The sequence below is a fragment of the Aulonocara sp. 'chitande type north' Nkhata Bay genome, linkage group LG12 (genome assembly GCF_057382095.1).
Source record: "Aulonocara sp. 'chitande type north' Nkhata Bay isolate Kocher_YH1m ecotype deep benthic linkage group LG12, A_spYH_male_GT1.1, whole genome shotgun sequence".
Taxonomy (NCBI): Eukaryota; Metazoa; Chordata; class Actinopteri; order Cichliformes; family Cichlidae; genus Aulonocara; species Aulonocara sp. 'chitande type north' Nkhata Bay.
In genome coordinates, this window is record NC_141355.1 from 13,219,480 (window position 1) to 13,239,445 (window position 19,966).

At 41.3% G+C, this 19,966-nt stretch overlaps 2 protein-coding genes across 2 annotated transcripts; one reads left to right on the top strand and one right to left on the bottom strand.

Moving 5' to 3' along the window:
* The first annotated feature begins 7,614 nt into the window (after nucleotides 1–7,614).
* On the top strand, nucleotides 7,615–10,072 carry npy8br (neuropeptide Y receptor Y8b). The gene has a single exon (XM_086312861.1). It carries the CDS (start codon nucleotides 7,729–7,731, stop codon nucleotides 8,815–8,817), a length of 1,089 nt encoding a protein of 362 aa, XP_086168987.1. The 5' UTR covers nucleotides 7,615–7,728; the 3' UTR covers nucleotides 8,818–10,072.
* Nucleotides 10,073–18,816: 8,744 nt separating this feature from the next.
* On the bottom strand, nucleotides 18,817–19,567 carry LOC147317032 (progonadoliberin-1). Its single transcript, XM_086312862.1, has 4 exons — nucleotides 19,525–19,567; nucleotides 19,275–19,425; nucleotides 19,086–19,184; nucleotides 18,817–18,967 (listed from the first exon to the last, which is right to left on the bottom strand). The coding sequence occupies exons 1-4, from the start codon at nucleotides 19,533–19,535 to the stop codon at nucleotides 18,920–18,922; spliced, it is 309 nt and encodes a 102-aa protein (XP_086168988.1). The 5' UTR covers nucleotides 19,536–19,567; the 3' UTR covers nucleotides 18,817–18,919.
* Nucleotides 19,568–19,966: the final 399 nt, after the last annotated feature.

The following is a 19,966-nucleotide window of genomic DNA, read 5'->3' on the forward strand; positions in this document are numbered from 1 at the left end:
TAAGCACACTGTTAGTGATAAGCTATCGCCGAGAAATATCGGATGTCATCCTTAGCATCAGATCTTAAAATTTACATGAAACTTTATTTAGCTCTCACTCTTCTCTATATTTTGTTTAAACAAAATATAGTCCACACGCCTCCACAGGTGTGGGAGGAGTTCACTCACTGAACTCCTCCCACACCTGAGTTTTTGTTTCAGCTATAGGTGCCTGTGCGACGTTCCGGTTGGCCTTTATCTGTTAGCTCCCTCCAAGGTCCCACAGGCTAGCCAAGCCTGATAGGACTCCTTTAGCTTAATAGCTCCCTTCAGCTCTGATGTCTTGCATCTAGTTTGGAGATTACCACCACGAGAGGTACCAGCCACCTTACAATCCGTTCTTCATCTGTGTCCCTAGTCTCTTTTGGAATACTGTCCAAGTTCTCCCAGTCAGAAAGTTAAAGATTTCACAGGCTGCCAGGCATTCCCAGCAAACCCTCACTATACGTTTAGGTGTGGCAGAACATCAGACTAGCATTCTCCCACACTACCTGATGGGTCTGTCTAGCACAAACCCCTATTGCTGGAACGCCAAGACAATTCTACTATGACAGCAAAAGCAAGACGCAAGTCACCAGAGCTCTTTGTGTTACTCGTGCACGAGGGAGAGAACTGTGACGAGCGCTGTTCCTTCCGCTCAAACCCCAGTCGCTCTTGTCTGCTCCCTCGTAGCACTGCTCTTTATTGAGGTTACATGAATATGCATAAGTTCATTAACAAGTGACGTCTTACATAGGCATACATGTGAACAAAGAGTACCTTGTCTGTGTGTACGTATAGGCATGCGTGTGTGTGTGGGGTCAAGATGTGACTCTGTGAAGACTCCCCACACCTGCTGGTGCCAGAGTCCAGCAGTTCACTTAAACATAAGGCTGTTTCACTCAAACAGATATAGGTGTGTTTGCTATACCATATATCAGCAAGAGAAGATACAACCTCTCTCATGACCCTAGGAGGTGGGTGATCTATGCCAGAACACTCTGAAGAGGCGTGAACGTACTCCCCTCTTCACGCTACACAGGGTTGTTACAGACCTAGGATGAGACATTCTTTCAATATGCAATCGATTATAAAACTCTAAGCATATATGAATATATATTTCTAAGCATAAATGACAATCAACAATATAAACCTAACACTACCTGAACCAACTCCCCACCAGGTGTTCATCAGCTCCTCTTCACCTGATTGTCGTGAACATATAGTCGCAGATCTGATGATACAATTACAGACTCAATCATCAATCTGTGACCTAGGGCGTCCTGGTGCCTCGTGCACTTATAAACATCCTAATATTCGAACATTGTTTTCCATATAGACAAACTGTGATTTGCACAGAACTTGACTCGGTTCAGATCAGACAGGCTGTTCCTCCTAATCGTGCCCCTATAGGTCTTTCATCCACTGGCAAGCTGAGGGGACACGAATACCCACCCCTGCCTCCAACCTCATCATGGGCAAGTCTAAAGGAGGAGACTGGTTCCAGAGCCCAAGTCATGTGTTGAGGTGAACCCGACTATATCTCAGCCTCAGACACGAGCTCAGGTTCCTTCCCCGCCAGAGAGGTTACGTTTCATGTCCCCCTGGTCAGCATTAATAGAATTGCCAGGTCTCCGCCCTTGGCTGCTGCAAAACACACATTGTACCCAATTCCTACAGCACCTCCTGAAGGTGGTGGGCCTACAGGAGGGTGGTCTATGTCTTTTCTTCAGGCTGCATCCAGCTGGGTCCCATGGGCTAAGGCACAATCACCAGTTTGCCTTGGAGACCCTATCAGGGGCAAGCACAAAAGCCCCAAACAACACACCCCCTGGGATCACTGGAACACACAAACCCCTCCAACACAGTGAGCTGGCAATTCGACAATGGGCCTGAGCACCATTTAAAGCTCAATTAAACTCTAATTTGAACCTAGGCTGTAGTCTAATATCTTAAATTATTTTGTTAAGTTATTAAGTTTCTGATTTATGTGGGATTTTTCTAATGGTAATAAAGTGCATGTCTAAGTAATCTGTCGATGTGACTAGTTTCATTTATCAGACTGCCTTGCACAGCAGTATGACTTTCTTTCTTTCTTTCCTTACATACCTACATACAAATGCAACTGAGCAAAGTGTGACATTTCACAGCACCACCCTTCCTTCCTTGTTTTAGCTTGCTAGTGTTAAAAACTACACACACTTGTACACATACCTTATGTAATATAAGCTTTCTGTCCAAATAGGGCCCTATTTGAATCAAGTGTTGTGTACAAGCACAGGGGGACTAAATAGCAGATATTGTGTACCAACTGCAGTAAGTGATCAAAGAGTGCTTAAATCTTTTAAGTGACAGCAAGATGATGTTTCCAAAATGTTTAGAACATGTTGTCTGTTTCTTGTTCTACCTTATCATGTCATGTGAAACAAACCTCCCCCTGCTTTCTGGTTGTGTGCACTGTGAACTGCGACACCATTTTTGGCTGGAGAAGCAATGTTCCCTTATCCACTCGAAGTCTTTTTAGACTGCTCCGACTTCACCGGCCACACTTCCTTTTACCGAATCAAGCTGTCGCTTTTCAATCAAACCGACATGGTGACACATGCGGTCAGGAAACACAATTTCAAGTCATAACAGTGCACAACTGTCTAGACATTAGAGATTTGCTCCAAGAAGTGTTTTCTTCTTCTCCTTCCATCAAAACAGCTCCAGTTCAAAGAAAACTCAAAATGTGACTGACAGCAGCGCTGATTGCACAGAGAAAGGGCGACCGCGGCCAAATAATATGGCAATATTGCAGTCCTGGAGCATTTCTTTTTTTCATTTCAGCAGTCCTGCTCTCCTCTGAAAAATATGTGCATAGATTTGTCGTCTTGAGTGACTTGAAACTCGTGTCTCTATGTCGAGTAAACACCCACAGAGCTCTGGTGGCAAGTCATTACACAGTTCTGCTTCTCAGACAAACAGCTATTACTGTTGTTTCAAACAGGCTCCTCTTCATACAGGAATGTGTGGGGACAGTGTGAAGATGCAGTTAAGAATCTGTTGCACAAGCAAGGGAGGTGCAAAAAAAAAAGGGTTTAAAATAGTTCTAGGTGTTAGCTGCAGAGGGATCAGAGCTGCGAGCTTATTCGTGATGATGCTTCAGTCGGTTTGGGTGAAGAAAAGCCTGTGATAGGTGCATATGGCAGATTCAGAGAACATTGCCCCTGGGTGGTTAGCAGATATGCAGATCTGAGACATCTCACAGACAATCACAAAGGCTGGTGATCTTTATAACTAATGGGGAAGTCAGCTTATGTCTTAATGCAGGCAGTGTCTATCAGTATTCATTATCAAACTCTGGCAGCAGATGATTTTAAGATGCGTCTCACTGGCTTTGGGGACATAACACACAGAAAGTTGTAGGCACATTAGACGCTGACATTCACATCAATCCAAAATTCATTCTGCAGAACTATAATGAGTGAAAATTGTGCCTGAATTTCTCAGTTCCATATACGGAAACAAAAGCACAATTATGATATACAGTACCGTACAAAACTCTTCAACCACCCCTCATTTATTTATAATGGGAAATAGGTGCTGTGCAGTGATTCATTGAAACGTTTGCAACATAGCATATAGGACAAAAACAGAGTTTATACAATTCTAACAAGCTTGAAAGTCAGTACTTGCTATGATCACTATTATTCTTCAACACAGCCTGAACTCTCTTAGCTACGCTTTCTTGTCATGTCTTTAAGGACTCTTCAGACATAATTCTTCAGGCTTCTTGAAGGACATTCAAAGCTCTTCTTTGGATGTTCCTGCTTTTTGTTATGTTCACTGTTGAGATGATCCAACACTCCTTCAATAATAATATGGTTCAGACTCTTGGAAAGACTAATCCATGACACTATCCATGTATGTTTTTACTGCATTAGAAGCGTTTAGAGCAGGGGTCCCCAACTCCAGGCCTCAAGGGTCTTGCAGTTTTTAGATGTGTCCGTGATGTGTCCACCGTGTTTTACAGATGCTATAGACACTTTCTTCATAAGGAGGTGACTTTCACATACTGTTTGTCTGCTGTTTTCTGTGTGTTTTACACCTGCCACTTCTTCTCCTGTCCTCCAGTTGTCAAGCTACCCCTCAAAGTTTTTAAGCACATGGTGAGATATGCCAACTTTTTTGCCTAGTTGTTATTTGTGTATTGCTTTGTTGGTGTAAAAATACTCTTTTATACCTGTCAAACTGTGTTATCACTGTCAAAGGAGCTTGCAAAGAAAAGCGTCTGGACTTCTTTAAGTTACTTGAAGACGTTTCACCTCTCATCCGAGAAGCTTTTCTTTGCAAGCTCCTTTGACTACGATGATCTGGATGACTGAGAACCTTCACAGACATGTGTTATCACTGATATATATTTTTATTCAACTAAAGAAATGGGAACAAATTACATGTTTTGTGACAGACTGCTCTCCATTAGGTACAATTTTTAAAACTACACCTTTGCTGAATTTCTTGTTATGTGTGGACAAAACACTGGTTCATCCCTTAAGTTAATCACCTTTTTTCATGCTTGAATGCTTGTAAGTCAGGGTTAAGTGAACAAAAAAGGGGGAAAAGGTCAGGAACAAGGCCTGAATTCACAAGACTGAAAAACAGTCAGTGTCCAAAGAAAAACTCTGAAATAGTTTCAGAAAGCCTGGAGAACCACTGATCAAGACCACTTTAAAGAATTAGCAGAAACTCAGGCTCCCTGGAAGCCAAACACAAAAAAAGGGACGACCGGCTCAAGACTTTTGCATAGTACTGGATTTCATTCTATACTTTATTGTTATACAGCAAGCACTGTCTGGTTTTTTAAAATGCGCTAAAAAAAAAAATAACACGTGAATATAAATTTACTGTGATATTACGGCAATTCCTCATCTGGGAGACATGAAAGCTGACGTCGTTACGAGAAACCTCCGCGTGCCCCTTTTCCAAGAAACAAAAACGGATCATCTGATGTCACTAATACATGTCTCCAGGCTTCAGGTGGGTACGGCCAGCGTCGGTCTGGCTGAACCAAACCATATATCAAACAGCTGAATTTCCCCATTGGCCCCCGTGCGTGTGCGAGAGCGCGTGAGTGCGCGCGCCTGCGTGCGCGCGTGCCAACCACGGAGAACTTATTATGTAAGATGTTCCCAGTCGCATCTCTGCCTGCAAGTGTGAGGCATGAGGTCGCTTTAAGAGACATCTCAGCTCCTACCAGTGGTCCTGGCAGGACACCACCTACCTCCTCCTCGACCACAAACTCTCAGCTTTGTCTCACTTGATGCACAGCGGCGCGAAGAAGTCCTGGAAGAAATAAGACTCGGTAAGAAACGGTGGCTAATTAGTGTGCCATTTCCTCTGGCTTCTAACTCTTGCAGGTGGCGATGGGAGTGAGTAATTAAAATTCCCAGGACGGTTATTTATTTTTCATCATATGCTAAAAGAAAGCTCTAATGACCTTTTTCTAGGTGATGGCTCTCTGTAGGCTCGTGCGTTCTTGCGCGTAGAGTTTTTAATAACCTGATCGCTCGCGCTGGGATTGTTGATTCCCGTCGCTTGTCGGTCTCCCCAGTCCAGTGGGATTTCCTTCCTTCCCTCGAAATATTTGCCCCCCTGGTCAGACTGATCTCCAAAATGACATGCTTAAAGTCTAAGTGGAGCTTTATATTGGACATTTACCGGTTTGTGATGTGGAAATGATTGACGAGTCTCCCCCCCCCCGGACAGAAAAGCAGTTGGCATCTACCAACAGAGGTCTCCTTCACCTGTCCGGAGCTGAGAAAGTCCGCCCAAGTGCGAGCAGACGCACAGCTGCAGAGAGACAGTGGATCCAGGACAGAGCTACAAAGACCGAGGGTAGGGCGCGCGCACACAATCATACTATCATACTTTTCATTGATTTATGCGTTTCAGCCTCTGTAATAATTCATGTGCTGACTTTGTGTCTTGGCAAAGTTGTTTGGTTTGGTGACAGAGCAGGGATAACAACACAGGGTGGGGGGAATCTACATTTTGCATTCATCTCTATTTCGAGATAAATCCCCACGAGATATAATTTCTCCTTCTGTGTGTTTTTTTTTTTTCCCCCTGCAGTGACTTCACACATTCCTCCCATTCAGACTATTTTTATTGTTTCCCCACCCAGCAGGTTTCCTACTTGTGTGTAATCTGGAAATAATCGGTATAATTTACACATTAAGGATGAAATCTAATGTCAGCTTTTAGCAAAATTTCTCGTTACTTTTGCTTCTACTCCTCCGCCTGCAGACACCGCACAATGGGAAGCACTGCATCGCTTCACAAGTCCAAATTCTGTCATAAATATTCTGCATCAAGGCTCTGAAGGATGGGTCTTGGCTACATGTCCGCCATATGCGTTGAAACAGAGTCAGACTAAGTTTGGCACCCAGAAAAAGATTGTGTACCACAAATGAATTCAAGTCATTTTAGCCTCCAAGTTCAAGTATATACCTGAGTTATTCTGGTTCTATCTGTGTACCGCAGACGAAGCGACACATTCTAATAGGACATCAGAGCTCATTATCGAGACAGCCACGAGCAATTAATGTCCTACTTGTCAACATTTATCATTGTTAAGGAGTGCTCAATTAAAATGATAAATACTTTCCATCCTTTGGTGATTTAATCCTGTCAGCATGTTTGCAAAATTATTTTCTAGGGAACTGAGCTGTGGGCAAACATCTCAGTTAATCAGGGCTCTTTTTACTGCTGTGCATACGCACTTACAATAATTATACACATGCGGATACACACACTACTCAGAAGTCCTTGGCCTTGGTGGAGTGGAATTGTATTTCTGCTGTTTTCCAGTGCAGCCGTTTCTCGGGAACTGTAAGGACTGTGAGGCTTCTGTGAATGTCCAGTGACGATGAAAGCTGTTACGGACAGAATAAATTCCCATCACTTGATAAGAGTGATTGGAGGGGGGGTGATTGTTTCTGAAGGAGCAGTCATTATCACTGTTATTGTGATGGAAATTTGAACCAGCATGCCATTACAGCGACGCCGCAAAAACCTAGATCTGTGCTTTTTCTCTTATGATATTCCATCAGTGCATCATTTATTCTCATTGCCTGCTTGCAAAGATTTATAATTTTAAAAAAAGTGGGGGTCTGTGTTCTGCTCGTGATATCTGCATAGCGAGATTAATTATCCCCTTCATCAGTTTCTGTTTTTGTTATATGGAAACTACCTCTGCTGCGTGCGAAGTTGAATCTCCAATACTGAACACACTCTTTTAAAAAGACACTTGTGGAATGGCATCCTGATGCGCTGCACATTTTAAAATCCTATCCTGCAGCATGGCAATCAGTTCTAATGGGTAAAATGAGCTTTTTAGCGAGCGAAGGTCAATTTCCTGTCATGCTGGTGTGTTTGTGGTTGCTACATTTAAATTTGAGCAATAAACCGAAGTCTTCATTTCTTAAAATTCCATTACTGTGAAAATAAAAAAAACTCCAATGATGGAAAATTTTGTTAAAGGTTGCACATTTCTTTTCCTGTTTTCTTTTTTCCAGGCCACAAAGGAAGACTGCTTTAAAGACTGGCTGAGCTTAAGGATTAGGGAAAACTCTTATATCATTCATAAAATAATTACAGCAGGTGCTGCAAAACAATCTGGTTCGATTGGTCCTCTGTGTTCGAAGCGAGCCTGGGAAAACTATTGCCATGGAGCTGCAGCACAGCACCAATCACAACCAAGCCTCGTGGAATTCGACCGAGGACTGCTTGCTGTCGGTGAGTGGCACCACGTTACTCATCATTGCTTACAGTACAGTCATGGCAGTGGGGCTCATTGGAAACTCCTGCCTGGTGTTTGTCATCACACGGCACAAAGAGATGCACAACGTGACCAACATCTTCATTGTCAATCTGTCCTGCTCAGACATTCTCACGTGCATTATATGCCTGCCGGTCACTATTATCTACACACTGATGGACCACTGGATCTTAGGAGAGACCCTCTGCAAGCTCACACCTTTCATCCAGTGTATATCAGTCACTGTCTCCATCTTCTCCCTCGTTCTGATCGCCATGGAGCGCTACCAGCTTATCGTCCACCCGACAGGATGGAAACCCATGGTAGCCCACTCCTACCTGGCTGTGGCTATCACCTGGATTGTGGCCTGCATAATCTCAGTGCCTTTGCTTTCCTACAACGTACTCATTTTGCCTTTTCAGAACTTCAGCACTCCACTCCCAATAAATGACAACTTTATTTGCATGGAGCAGTGGCCGTCAGTTAAGGAACGGCGAGCTTACTTCACCTCCCTGCTCGTCTTTCAGTACTTCCTCCCGCTTATCCTCATCATGGTCTGCTACCTGCATGTCTACCTTCGCCTGAGGAGGAGGAAGGACATGGTGGACCGCAGCAGGAACACCGCTCAGAAAAAGAACAAGGGCTCCACGAGAATAAATGCCATGTTAGTCGCCATAGTCGTGGCTTTCGCCCTCTCCTGGCTCCCGCTCAACGTCTTCAACACGGTGTTTGACTGGCACCACGAGCTCATCCCGTCTTGCAGCCATGACATCATCTTCTCTCTGTGCCACCTCACTGCCATGATCTCCACCTGCGTCAACCCGATCATCTACGGTTTCCTCAACAGCAATTTCCAGAAACAGCTCAAGTCCACGCTGCTGCGCTGCCGCTGCTGGGCCGTGGTGGAGAGGTACGAGAGCGTGCCGCTCTCCACCGTCAGCACAGAGGTCACCAAGGGGTCGATTTTGAGCAACGGCTCTGTCAGCAACAATACGTAAATCCATACTTTTTTTCTTTTTTTTTCTTTTTTTTTAACTGAAAGACAAAGAAAGCAGCTGGTGCTCTTCAGCCTTTATTGTGTCACTCTCCAGAGATTTTCTTTCTTTCTTGGTTTGACATTTGCAAAAGGTAGACTCTTCAGGACGGCAGTCCAGAAGGAGCAGGCTGAAGAGCCCTAAGCAGGATGGCAGGTTGTCCTCCAATCAGTATGAGTCCACATGTAAGAGGAAAGAGAACGCAGTGATGGTGCAAAGGTTGGACAGGTTTACAGGATATTTACAGTATGTATAGTCTTTTCCCCCACGTGCTGTCGCATATAAAAAAGAGGAGATGCCTTTTTACTCTGTTACACCATGTTTTCTCTCTGCAATGATCTGTTTGGAAATCATGTTTAAATGCATATTAGCACCCCAAGAGAGTGCTGGAAGGACAAAAAAGCAGGTGGGTCGTGGAGCAGCAAATGTTTTTATTTTTATTTTTATTTTATTTTTTATTTTTTTTATCTGGTGTTAATAGTGATGACAAAAACATCGAGGGGTTGTGAACTGCAACATGTAAATGATTATCAACAGAGTAGCTTAGAATACAACCAAAGGAGGGAACATTTGTGCATTAGATGTAGCTCTAGGCGGAGGACTTACCGGCATCATTTTAATGCATTTCTTATTACCTAAACCCGCCACCGTTGTCGCTTTAATGGTCTTTTGCAGAGAACCTTGGCAAAAGATGAATGCATTTCATGCTGTTTGATACGTCCATGCTCCCGTGTGTGTGTGTGTGTGTGTGTGTATATAATACAGATGTGTAGGGGGGTCATAAAATGTGCGACACAGCCACCATTTCTCAATCGCAATAAAACAAAATAGAAGTGGCAGTAAAGGACAAGAGCGGGCTCCTTCCGTTGTATATAAGATAAAGCACAGTTTTAGCGTGTGGTGTGCAATAAAAAGCACTGTGTAGCATAGCACTATAGAAAGTATCTCTAGGAAATGTGTTGTAATATTTGCTTCATATTTAGCTCTTGTACTGACTTTTTTTTTTTTTTAAACTCTTTTCTTTGTTTCTGCCTTGCTTTACATGCTGGTTTGAAGCTGTCATCTTGCAGGTCAAGTTACCCAGGAAAGTAAATGCTACCCTTTGACCAGAAGGCTGGTCATTTAGCGCTGGTTTGATATATTTTTTTGTGTTATATAGTGTACATGGGGGGACCCTCCAAACCCTTCAACTTCTAAATATTAAATATTTCAAACTCTTTGTTTCTTTCTGAGGTCAAATTCTGTGTGCTGCCTCAGTGTGCATTATTTAGAAGGGGGAAGTCTGAGATCACAACACATTTTAGATGCGCTCGTAGTGTTGAATAAATCAGTGTTGTGTTTGGTGCAATAGATGTTAAACAGCACGGGAAGGGGAGGAAAGTGTATGAGAGATCAATGGGAATTAGTGCTGAATATTCATATTCGGGGAATGCCTGCTAACGCTCATGCTTCGTCCTGTCTGAAAGGGAGATCAAAGACCAACTGCGAGAGATTTTTTTATTTTTTTATTTTTTATTTTATATTTATTTTATTTTTGCTGCCAGGTGCCTTGTAGCTTTTATGATATTTCAGGAGGTCGAGTGTAAGATGTTTTCACACTTTACAAAGACCCAAACCTGTTCACCTGCCATGCTGTTTTCCAAAAGGCAGCTTAGCCCTGAAGAGAGCTCTCAGGTCCTTGTCAGCATAATTGACTGCATGCTTCTGCTGGCCTGTGCTGCCCTTTGCTGACTTCCAATCCCCTCTCCTTTCCCATATTTCACTCCTCTAGTCTGTTTCCTTTCAGAACACCAGCCGAGTGAAGCAGAAGTGTTCATTCCCCCCGCCCTTGCAATAAAGGACCCAAGATGCCAGAGGTAGTTGCAAACTCCAGTGGCACTTGACAACGAGTGGAACCTAAATTAGCCCCCCCCCCCCCCCCCCTTTTTTTTTTTTTTTTTATTACATTGTTACCAATTGTAACCCAGTCTACAAGCACATTACTGCACTACGAAATGAAGCTCAGCTGGAGACAAATACTTAATGAGTCCACAGGGCCAGTCTCTCCTTGTCAGTCGAGCTGTTCCAGGAAGACTGGGATCTTGGCTCTGTGCATTTTAATTTAGAGAGATTCTCTTTTTTTTTTTTCTTTTTTTTCTTTTTTTTTTTTTTTTTTAAAGGGAAAAAAAGAAAAAATCTCTCCAGATCACAGGAACAACATGAACTAGTTGGCCAGAGATTTGCTCAAGCTGTTGTTTTGAGCATTTCAATTCTCCTCAGTCATATTCTTGCTTTCCTTTCAACAGTGAGAATGATGTATAATTCATCTTGCTTTACCTTGTGTCAATATTCATAGCAAGAGGATCAATATTACAGTGGAAACCTGAGGGGTTTGTGCTGCCTGTGCCAAAGGATTTGTGAAGAATTACAATATAGATGTGCTACAGAATGATTTTTCAGCTTGTACTCTTTGCTGCAATCTCATGAGACAAAGTCAATGGCACCTCTGATCCCGGCTGAGAAAGAACTAATCTTTAGACTTTGGCAGATGAAAAGGTCAAAGGAAGACCAGCTGCTGATTTTCGAATCCCAGTCCTGGTGTTATGCAAATACCGACATCCGTTAGACATGTAGGTTGTTCATTTACAGGTCAAACACATAGATCGGCTAGGTCAATATTTTCTTGTTCCCTTATCATTCTGCTGAATTGCCCTAATGGTCCTCCCACATTGTGTTCATCAGATCTTGCAGGGAAGCTTTATCGTGACAGTGTTCAGTTTCATCTGCTGATTAGCAGATGAAACTGAACAAACACCATGACAGCGAGAATACATGACCACCTCCAGAATACAATTCTGCGTGTCTCCGGTATTAAAATACATCTGGAAATTATTTTTTTTTCTTTGTAGACTGCAAGATATTTCTTGCCTTCATTTGCCTATGTGTCTTCTGTACTATTCAAAATAACACACACACAGTTGCTTCTTGCATAATGCAAGCAGACTTGACAGCTTGGAATAGCAACTCCCTGATTGGTGTCGGCCAGGTTGTACTCACGATTTTCTGTTGCGTGCATGAAAAGATAGATAGATAGGGTCTTGGCCTCTGCGTCCGGCCTTCCATTTTCTTTGAGGAAAAGACCACAGCCTCTTTTAGTTGCCTGGTTACAGCTTCCTCGGGGTATTCAATGGGTCTCCTTCAAGCTGACACAGAGCACCAAGCTATTAAAGTCACTTTATTAAACACTGACAGAGGAGCTGCACAAGGCGGAAGCAGTTCAGTGGACCCATGTCAGCCAAACAGTCCTACGTAAGACATGATTGCTGAGGATGCTTGATGACGCACAGCAACTTTCCTTTTGACTTGCACTGGCTTGTGATAGTTACATCACAGCAAGCAGGTTTTTTTTTTCTTAAAAGAGCATTTCTGGAAGTTGTAGCAGGGAAAGCACAGGCGTGTGTAGCTACATTCATATTGGCAGTATGTCATTTGCCTGTGTCAAGGCCAGTTAATATTGCATGGTTTATTGCAAGGACACCAGGAGGAAAGGCTTTATTAAAGGAACATTTTCATATTTTGGCAAAGACACAAGAGTCAGGTTGGAAATTTCATTGCAATTCTCACGCCTGAAAAGCAAATATGAGATGGAGCCAGGAGCCGAAGACACTTTAAAATCTGATCCAGATCACCAGAGACAAAACCTTTTTGTTTCTGCTTCACAGTCAGATCACATATTAGCCATGGGTTTGGTTTTGTTTCTGCTATTTTAAATCCCTTTATTATTATTTTTTTTCCAAGAATGGATGATATTGAAGAGTTAATGTGCGTTCACAGACCATTCAGCTGGGGGAACAGTGCACCCTGGAGTAGCGCACTCCCAGCAGACAATATATAAGACCACCTGCAGAAGCTGTTTATAGCTTAAAGACTAGAACATTTAGGTCCTGTTCAAGATTGCCTGAAGTATAAAAATGACCTTTGCACAGAGTCAAGTCTTTTCCAGCCTTTATATAAAAATATAGCAGATAAAACAGAGTTGGTTTCTTTTCTAACTCTTTCCAAGGTTTTTTTTTTTTAAAAAAAGAAAGCTTACTTCACTGTAATTTCTTCGCAATACACTTTCTCTTTAGTTTCACACATAAAATTGGTCTCCAGATTCAAAGCCTACAGAGTCTGCCAGCTCCATGACTAAGGCCCCTGTTCTCTCTTATTAGTTCATCTATTCTCAGGCTGGTCTCAGTGAGACTAATTACAAGTAACCTGGTGGACCTCACAGCTGGTGGGGGGTCCATGCTCAGCAGCAAGGAGCTCGTTTCCTTGTACAGTGTGATTTAAAATCTGCTGCTGATGTTCCTCTTGAGGGAAGCAACAAGAATAATAATAGCAGAAGTTTCTTATAGTCAGTAATGTTTGACATTTCAAATGGAGGGTGGTTACTGTACACGAGGGCATTGATCTCCGGTCGATATTTCATGTCCTGCTGCGCTGTTGCGTTTCATAGATGATTCAGCCCTTATCAAAGCTCTTTAAATAAAGGACAATACTTGACCCATGTGGTGTGGACTGTATGCTCAACCAAAGTAGCAGCAATCTCATCAGTAACTACGGAGACGATTTTCTGTCGTGTGTGTGTGTGTGTGTGTGTGTGTGTGTGTGTGTGTGTGTGTGTGTGTGTGTGTGTGTGTGTGTGTGTGTGTGTGCCCCAGTAACACCAGAGTGACAGACAGATTGAACTACTGTGAGAAAAAACAAAAAACACTTTCCATTGAAGATAAGAGTGCGGCAGCCCCACTCGCTCTTCAGCAGGATATTACAGGCTGCTGTATGGATGTCAAATCGTCGTGATGAATAAACTTCGATTTCTTGTGCAGTTTGTTTAAAATTCGAAGCACACATTGGCCCGGCTGAATAATTGTGCTTATCAAACCATAAATAAGCACTTTTATAATGCAGAGGAGATTGCGGAGTGCACATGAAATGGACTGAGCGAGCAATGAGCTGTTGCGATACAGTAAATTGGCTTCGGGCACATGTCCTGTTGGAAAGCAAACACAGTAATGTACAGTAAATGTCATTAAATGGTGCTCTTGACGGGATCCGGTGCAGTAGGGAGGGGGCGGCAGTGGCGGTCCTAGCCTGTTTGGCGCCCCAGGCAAATAGGGTTTATTTCTGGGATTTCACACAACCCAGGATTCAAATCATGAATAGATAATGGGCTTGGATTTACAACATTATGAATGCAATGTGCTCTATTTGGAAGCAGCAGGTCTCCCTCCCCTTTCGACTGGTTGTGTGTGAGACTTTAAATCATCAAACTGTAAATTATAAATTTTCAATTGTTATTGATCCCTTTACCCCGAGTCCTAAAGTGTAGGCTATATTTATTTTCTTACTCTTCTTATATTTATTGTTTGTTTACTTGCACTGCTGTAACTGGAGCCTCGTCGTCTCGTCTCTCTATATACTGGACTGTATGTGGCAGAGATGACAATAAAGTTTACTTTGACTTCAGCAGCAAGCAGGCATACCGAGGGCTCTCGCGATCACTTTTCGCGTATAGAATTCCGAAAAAACATCGGCGCAAATTACAAGTCTGTATCATGATGTCTGGTGTTTTCGTGTTTGCTGTTTTGTTTTTATTTTGTTTTATATTGTGAGTTGGTTATTAGATGCTGCTCCAGCCAGCCAGAGAACTCCGCCCCCCACCACGATGCCGCCCCGTGTCGCCCGTATCAAAACCCTCACTGGGGGGCGGAGTACAAGTCCACGCAGTAGATAAAACCTCAGAGGTACTTGGAGAGAGCATGCAGACTTTACAAAGTTGCAGCTCAATTTGTGAACATGACAGCTACAAAAATATCACACCGACACTAAAACATGGAAAGATGGACTGTCATGTTGTTGTCTAGTGACCCCTGGTGGCTAGAGACGCTGCATCAGGCTCGTGTGTCCTGCTGGAGCCAAAAACAAGTATTTAAAAAAATAAAAATTTAAAAATAAATTTTAAAAAAATAATTATATATTATTTATATATTTATATATATATATATATATATATATATATATATATATATATATATATATATATATATATATATATATATATATATATATATATACATACATACATACATACATACATACATACATACATACATATATATATATATATGGGTTTTTTTTTTACCACAAAACTACATTAGTACACACGCCCTTATTTTTATTCGACTGACCAACACACACACACTCCTGCTGGATGGTTTTAGTTGTGGGGTGGAAAGAAATGTGTACTGGAGGACCAACTTTTGTTTTAATGCTTACAAAACCTACATGCAAAAGCTGCGTGGGAACAAACTGTGTTACCACACCCTGCGATGCATTACTAGGACAAAAAAAAGACAAGTAACAGCGGAAGACAGACTGGTTGGGCTGGGCTCCTCCCAAAGAGAAATAAAGGTAGGCACACAAATGATGGCAGACCAGCACAGTCCTCAGACTTAAACCCCAGTCAAGCTTGTTTGGGATGAAGCAGACGGATGGGAGCAGCAGTACTGACTGAACTGAAAGGTTGAAAAAAACGAAGAGGAAACAGAAGATGTGAGAGGGAGAATTTAAAGCTGAATAGAAAGACAAATGTATAAGAGTATGAAGAAGTAGGGTGAAGGAAAGGATGGTGAACTGAAGGGATGAGGGAGCAAAAAGACCGCTTAAAAAAAAGAGAGAGAGAGATCCAGGTGGAGGGCACAAATGGCAGGTATAGGTTCAAAGGGTAGGAAGATGACAAAGTTAGTGGTGAGAAACATAAAGGATTATGAAGATGAAGGAAAAGGGAATGATGAAGAAGGATAGGAAGCTTCTTCCCAAGCATGACCAATAAGGTGTAATTTATACTTACATTTGCATATGTCTTTCTGAGGTAGAGAGATGTAAAGGTCAATGAGTGTAATAGAAAGAGAACAGAAAGTGTGGAAATTTAATATTAATAAGGAAAAATATGGCTAAAAGGGTTGAGAAAGATAGGTCGCTCAGCGAGAAGCACAAAGATGACATCAGTAGAAAGAAAAAGAAGAGGGGTAGTAACAGGAGAAACAAAAAGAAACTGGATAAAATGGAAGAAAGATGAATGTGGAAAGAAAAGAACGGGGAACAGACAGAGTAGTCTAATCCACAGAGTAGACGATTAGTAAAACTGATCAGAGAGAAAGCAACTAGTTGGAGGGCTACACTCCTCCTCCTGAATAAAGATGAAAGAAAATTAAAGACAAAGTGAGAGAGAGTGTGGACAAGAGATATTGGAAGATTTTTTTTTTTGGTTTTTTGGTTTTTTTTAAAAAAAGCCAGTAGAAGAGAAAGACTGACAATAGAGAGGTCGAGTTAAAAAACAACAACCCAGAAACGAGCGGAGTGACAGGCTACAGAAAAGTGGATGAAGATCTGTTAGATGGCTTGGTGAAAGATTAAAAAAAAACAAGGCTGAGTGAAAAAGTAAGACAATCAAGATAGAAAGATCAAAAAACACAGAACAGAAGGTGTAGACATGAAAAGAGTGCAGAGGGTCCAAAATAAGGATGTAGGATACAAAGTAGAGAGAGGAAGGAATGAAAGTAGACAGAAAAGGAAGGCAAAGAAGATGAACGCACAAAGGCGGGGAGGGCAGAATGGGAAAAGAAAATGCTAGGAGACAGGAGAGGGTGTGACACAGAGGCAGAAGAAGCTGGAGAAGTGTATTAGAATTACAGAAGGTGTGAGGTGAAGCTGGAAGAAGATGAAGAGGACACAACAATGGCAGAGCGATGGAGGTTAGGAATGAATTGTATAAGCAGAGCAGTGGGGAAGATGAACAAAAGAAAGAGAGGATGATTAAATGATGGAACAGAAGCACAGAGAGGAAAAAGTACAGACTGTGACTGAAAGGGAGATGAGGACGGGCCGATGGTTTTAGGATAGGAGGTGGGGGTGCAGGATGAAGGAAAAGGTAGATAAAGAAGGTGAAGACTCAAGGGAAGATGAAAGAGGGGAAGGAAGATTGCTGAAGGAGCACACTGGAGAGCAGTGGAAGTGTAAAGGAAACGGAGAGCAAGGCAGGGTTCAGAGGAAGAGGGGTGCCAGAGGCCATGACAACTCGATACAGGATAAGACGATGTAAAAGAAAAATGTCAAACAAAAATTGACAGCTGGATGGAAGAGAGAGAAAAGCCAAGGGGGTGGGGGATAGAGGGGGCTGGAAATATAAGAGGGTTTGCATAGATAAGAAGGAAAGTTAGAAATTTTGATGAAGGGAGATGGAAAAAGAGAACAATATGGCTGAGAAAGTTAGAGGAAAGGCAGATAGGGAGATAAGAGATACATCATGTGATCGTCTGTGCCAGAAAACAAGCAATGTTGAGAGAGGGGAGCTGAAAGCAGGAGCCAAAGAAGACAGCCAGAGAGAAAGGCTGGATGGACGAAGGCGGGAGATACTGGAAAGAAAAGAGACATAATAATAATAATAATAATGATAATACATTTTATTTGAGGGCGCCTTTCAGAAACCCAAGGTCTCCTTGCAAAAAACACAATTAATAAAAGGAACAGTAGTCATAAAATACATAAAATAAGTTAAAATTACAAAACAGAGCGTGACAACAGATAAAATCAGCATTAAAGCGAATAAGCCAGTTTAAACAGGTGTGTTTTGAGCTGTGTCTTAAATATGGAGAGGGAGTCAATATTTCTTAGTGCAGGAGGAAGAAAGTTCCAGAGCCGGGGAGCAGAGCGACTGAAAGCTCTGTTCCCCTTAGTGATAAGGTGTGAGGACAGAACGGTAAGATGAGTAGCAGATGATGATCTGAGAGGGCGGGAAACAGTGGTGATATGGAGCAGGTCACACAAATATGAAGGAGCAGATTTATGGATACATTTGAACGTGAGAAGTAAGATTTTAAAATTTATCCTGGCTTCTATGGGCAACCAGTGAAGCTGCTGAAGAACTGGGGTAATATGAGCACTTAACAGAGTGCAAGTTATGAGCCGAGCTGCAGAATACATGGCTCTTTCCTGCTTTCCAGTTGGAGTCAGTCACAGCATCTACTACTATACACATCTACTAAGTCAAAAAAGGTAAAGAGGATTTAAATAAAAAATATATACATATGAAAAATATTTTTCATATTATAGTGCCATAAACATACATATATATATATATATATATATATATATATATATACATATATATATATATATATATACATATATATATATATATATATACATATATATATATATACATATATATATATATATATATATATATATATATACATATATACATATATATATATATATATATATACATATATACATATATACATATATATATATATATTTTTTTTTTTTTTTTTTTTTTTTTTTTTTTTAAACAGAAGAACTGGTAACATTTTATGTTCCAAGAGTCAGGTGTAAGGTGTACAGTAATTAAATGGATTTTCAGTGTATTTTATTTGAAATTATTATTAAATTATTATTATATTTAGATTTAAATACTTCAAGGTCCACTGATGCACCAAAAAGTATCGCGTATTTGCGATATTAGAAGCAGAAATATTGTTTTTAAGCAGAATTAGCAAAAAATACATTAAAAAAATACATAAAATTACTATTTTCTAAAATTATAGTGTTTCTGAAGAAGAATTGTATTGTGTCATTTTTAGTTGCCAATTTGTAACAATCTTCCAAATCCCTACACGACAATACTTACTGTACATAATACCATTAACTATCCCAAATTTATGCATATTGTTGTCATTGAACTGTGGCTGTAAATTTTCTCCTTAGCCAAACTTGACTAAAAGAGAAATTGTCCATTTGACATCAAATACAAAGGGCTTTTTTTTCCTGGTACTGTTTGCTTGGATTTGGGTCATAAGATGAAAATAAATTAATAAATCGAGGTGCTGTTGCATCAAACATTACAAGCAAACTTAGCAGAAAACAAATTCAGTGAGTTGAAAGCTTTTATTTATATTTTAGATAATAAAACAAGAGCAACATTCACAAAAAAATGTTTTATGCTTATATAAAAAATGAAATGTAGAATCAAAGAAATCTTTCATTTCTTGAATGTCCGGTGTCCATTTTCCCTTTCGGCCACACTCGCCTGAAAGGAAAGGAGAAAATTCTTTTGAAAATGAGGTCAGGTCTTTGCCTGCCTTTTGACAGCAATGACAGATGCATCAGTGAATCTAAACATTGAATTATTCAGGAGAAAAACTTACAAGAAGTCCTTTCACTCTGTACATTTTGGCAAAAGGTGATTCCTCTGCACAACCGAAAACACTGCAAGGTGCTTCGACGCGTGGGAACTCTTCAACCATCTTTTGTTGAGGAAAAATGAAGAAACATTGCAGTGAAAAGCAACAGCTGCTAATGTACAGATAAAGAGTTGCTGTTAGACTAATGCTTACATTGCCCAGTGTGTCTGAGAAGTTGTCCAGATCCCTCTTCCCTCCTGGGCTCAGTCCGTATGACCAGTGCTGACAGCAGCCCTGTGGAAACACCGTCCCTGCGAGCAGCAGCCACAGTGCCAAGATTTTTGCAGCCATTCTGAGGATAAAGCTTCACATTTTGCACGTAAGCATGTTAATGATAGAATTTTTCCCCCATTTAACTCCAGATATTGTTTCAGTCCTTATCACATTTCAGATAAGACCTTACCTTCTGTGCATTAGACAAGAACTTCTGATCTCTTCTGCTGTCCTTTGTGAAGTCTGCTGCACATGATTTTCCAAGATTTATATAACTGTGCTTTGTTTCCTCCAACACTTCACTACAGGGGGTCACAAAGTGGGATTAAGCAACACTTGGCAACTCTGGCAACCCACAGAGCTGTTTGAACAATTGCACCTGATGTGTGATTTTTGCAGTTTCTGATCATTTTATGATGTACTTTGAACTGACTTCACAAGATATATGACAGTTATTCCAGAACTGCTTTGGTATGTTTTTCACCTCATGTGTACCCTGATGTACACAAACATCTGTTTTACAGAGCTGCACGTCTCTGGGCAAAGATGCTATGTTGATGTGAGAGAATGGGCAGGCTGCTTTGAACGGATAGTAAGGCAACAGTAACCGAAATAACCAATTATAACAACCA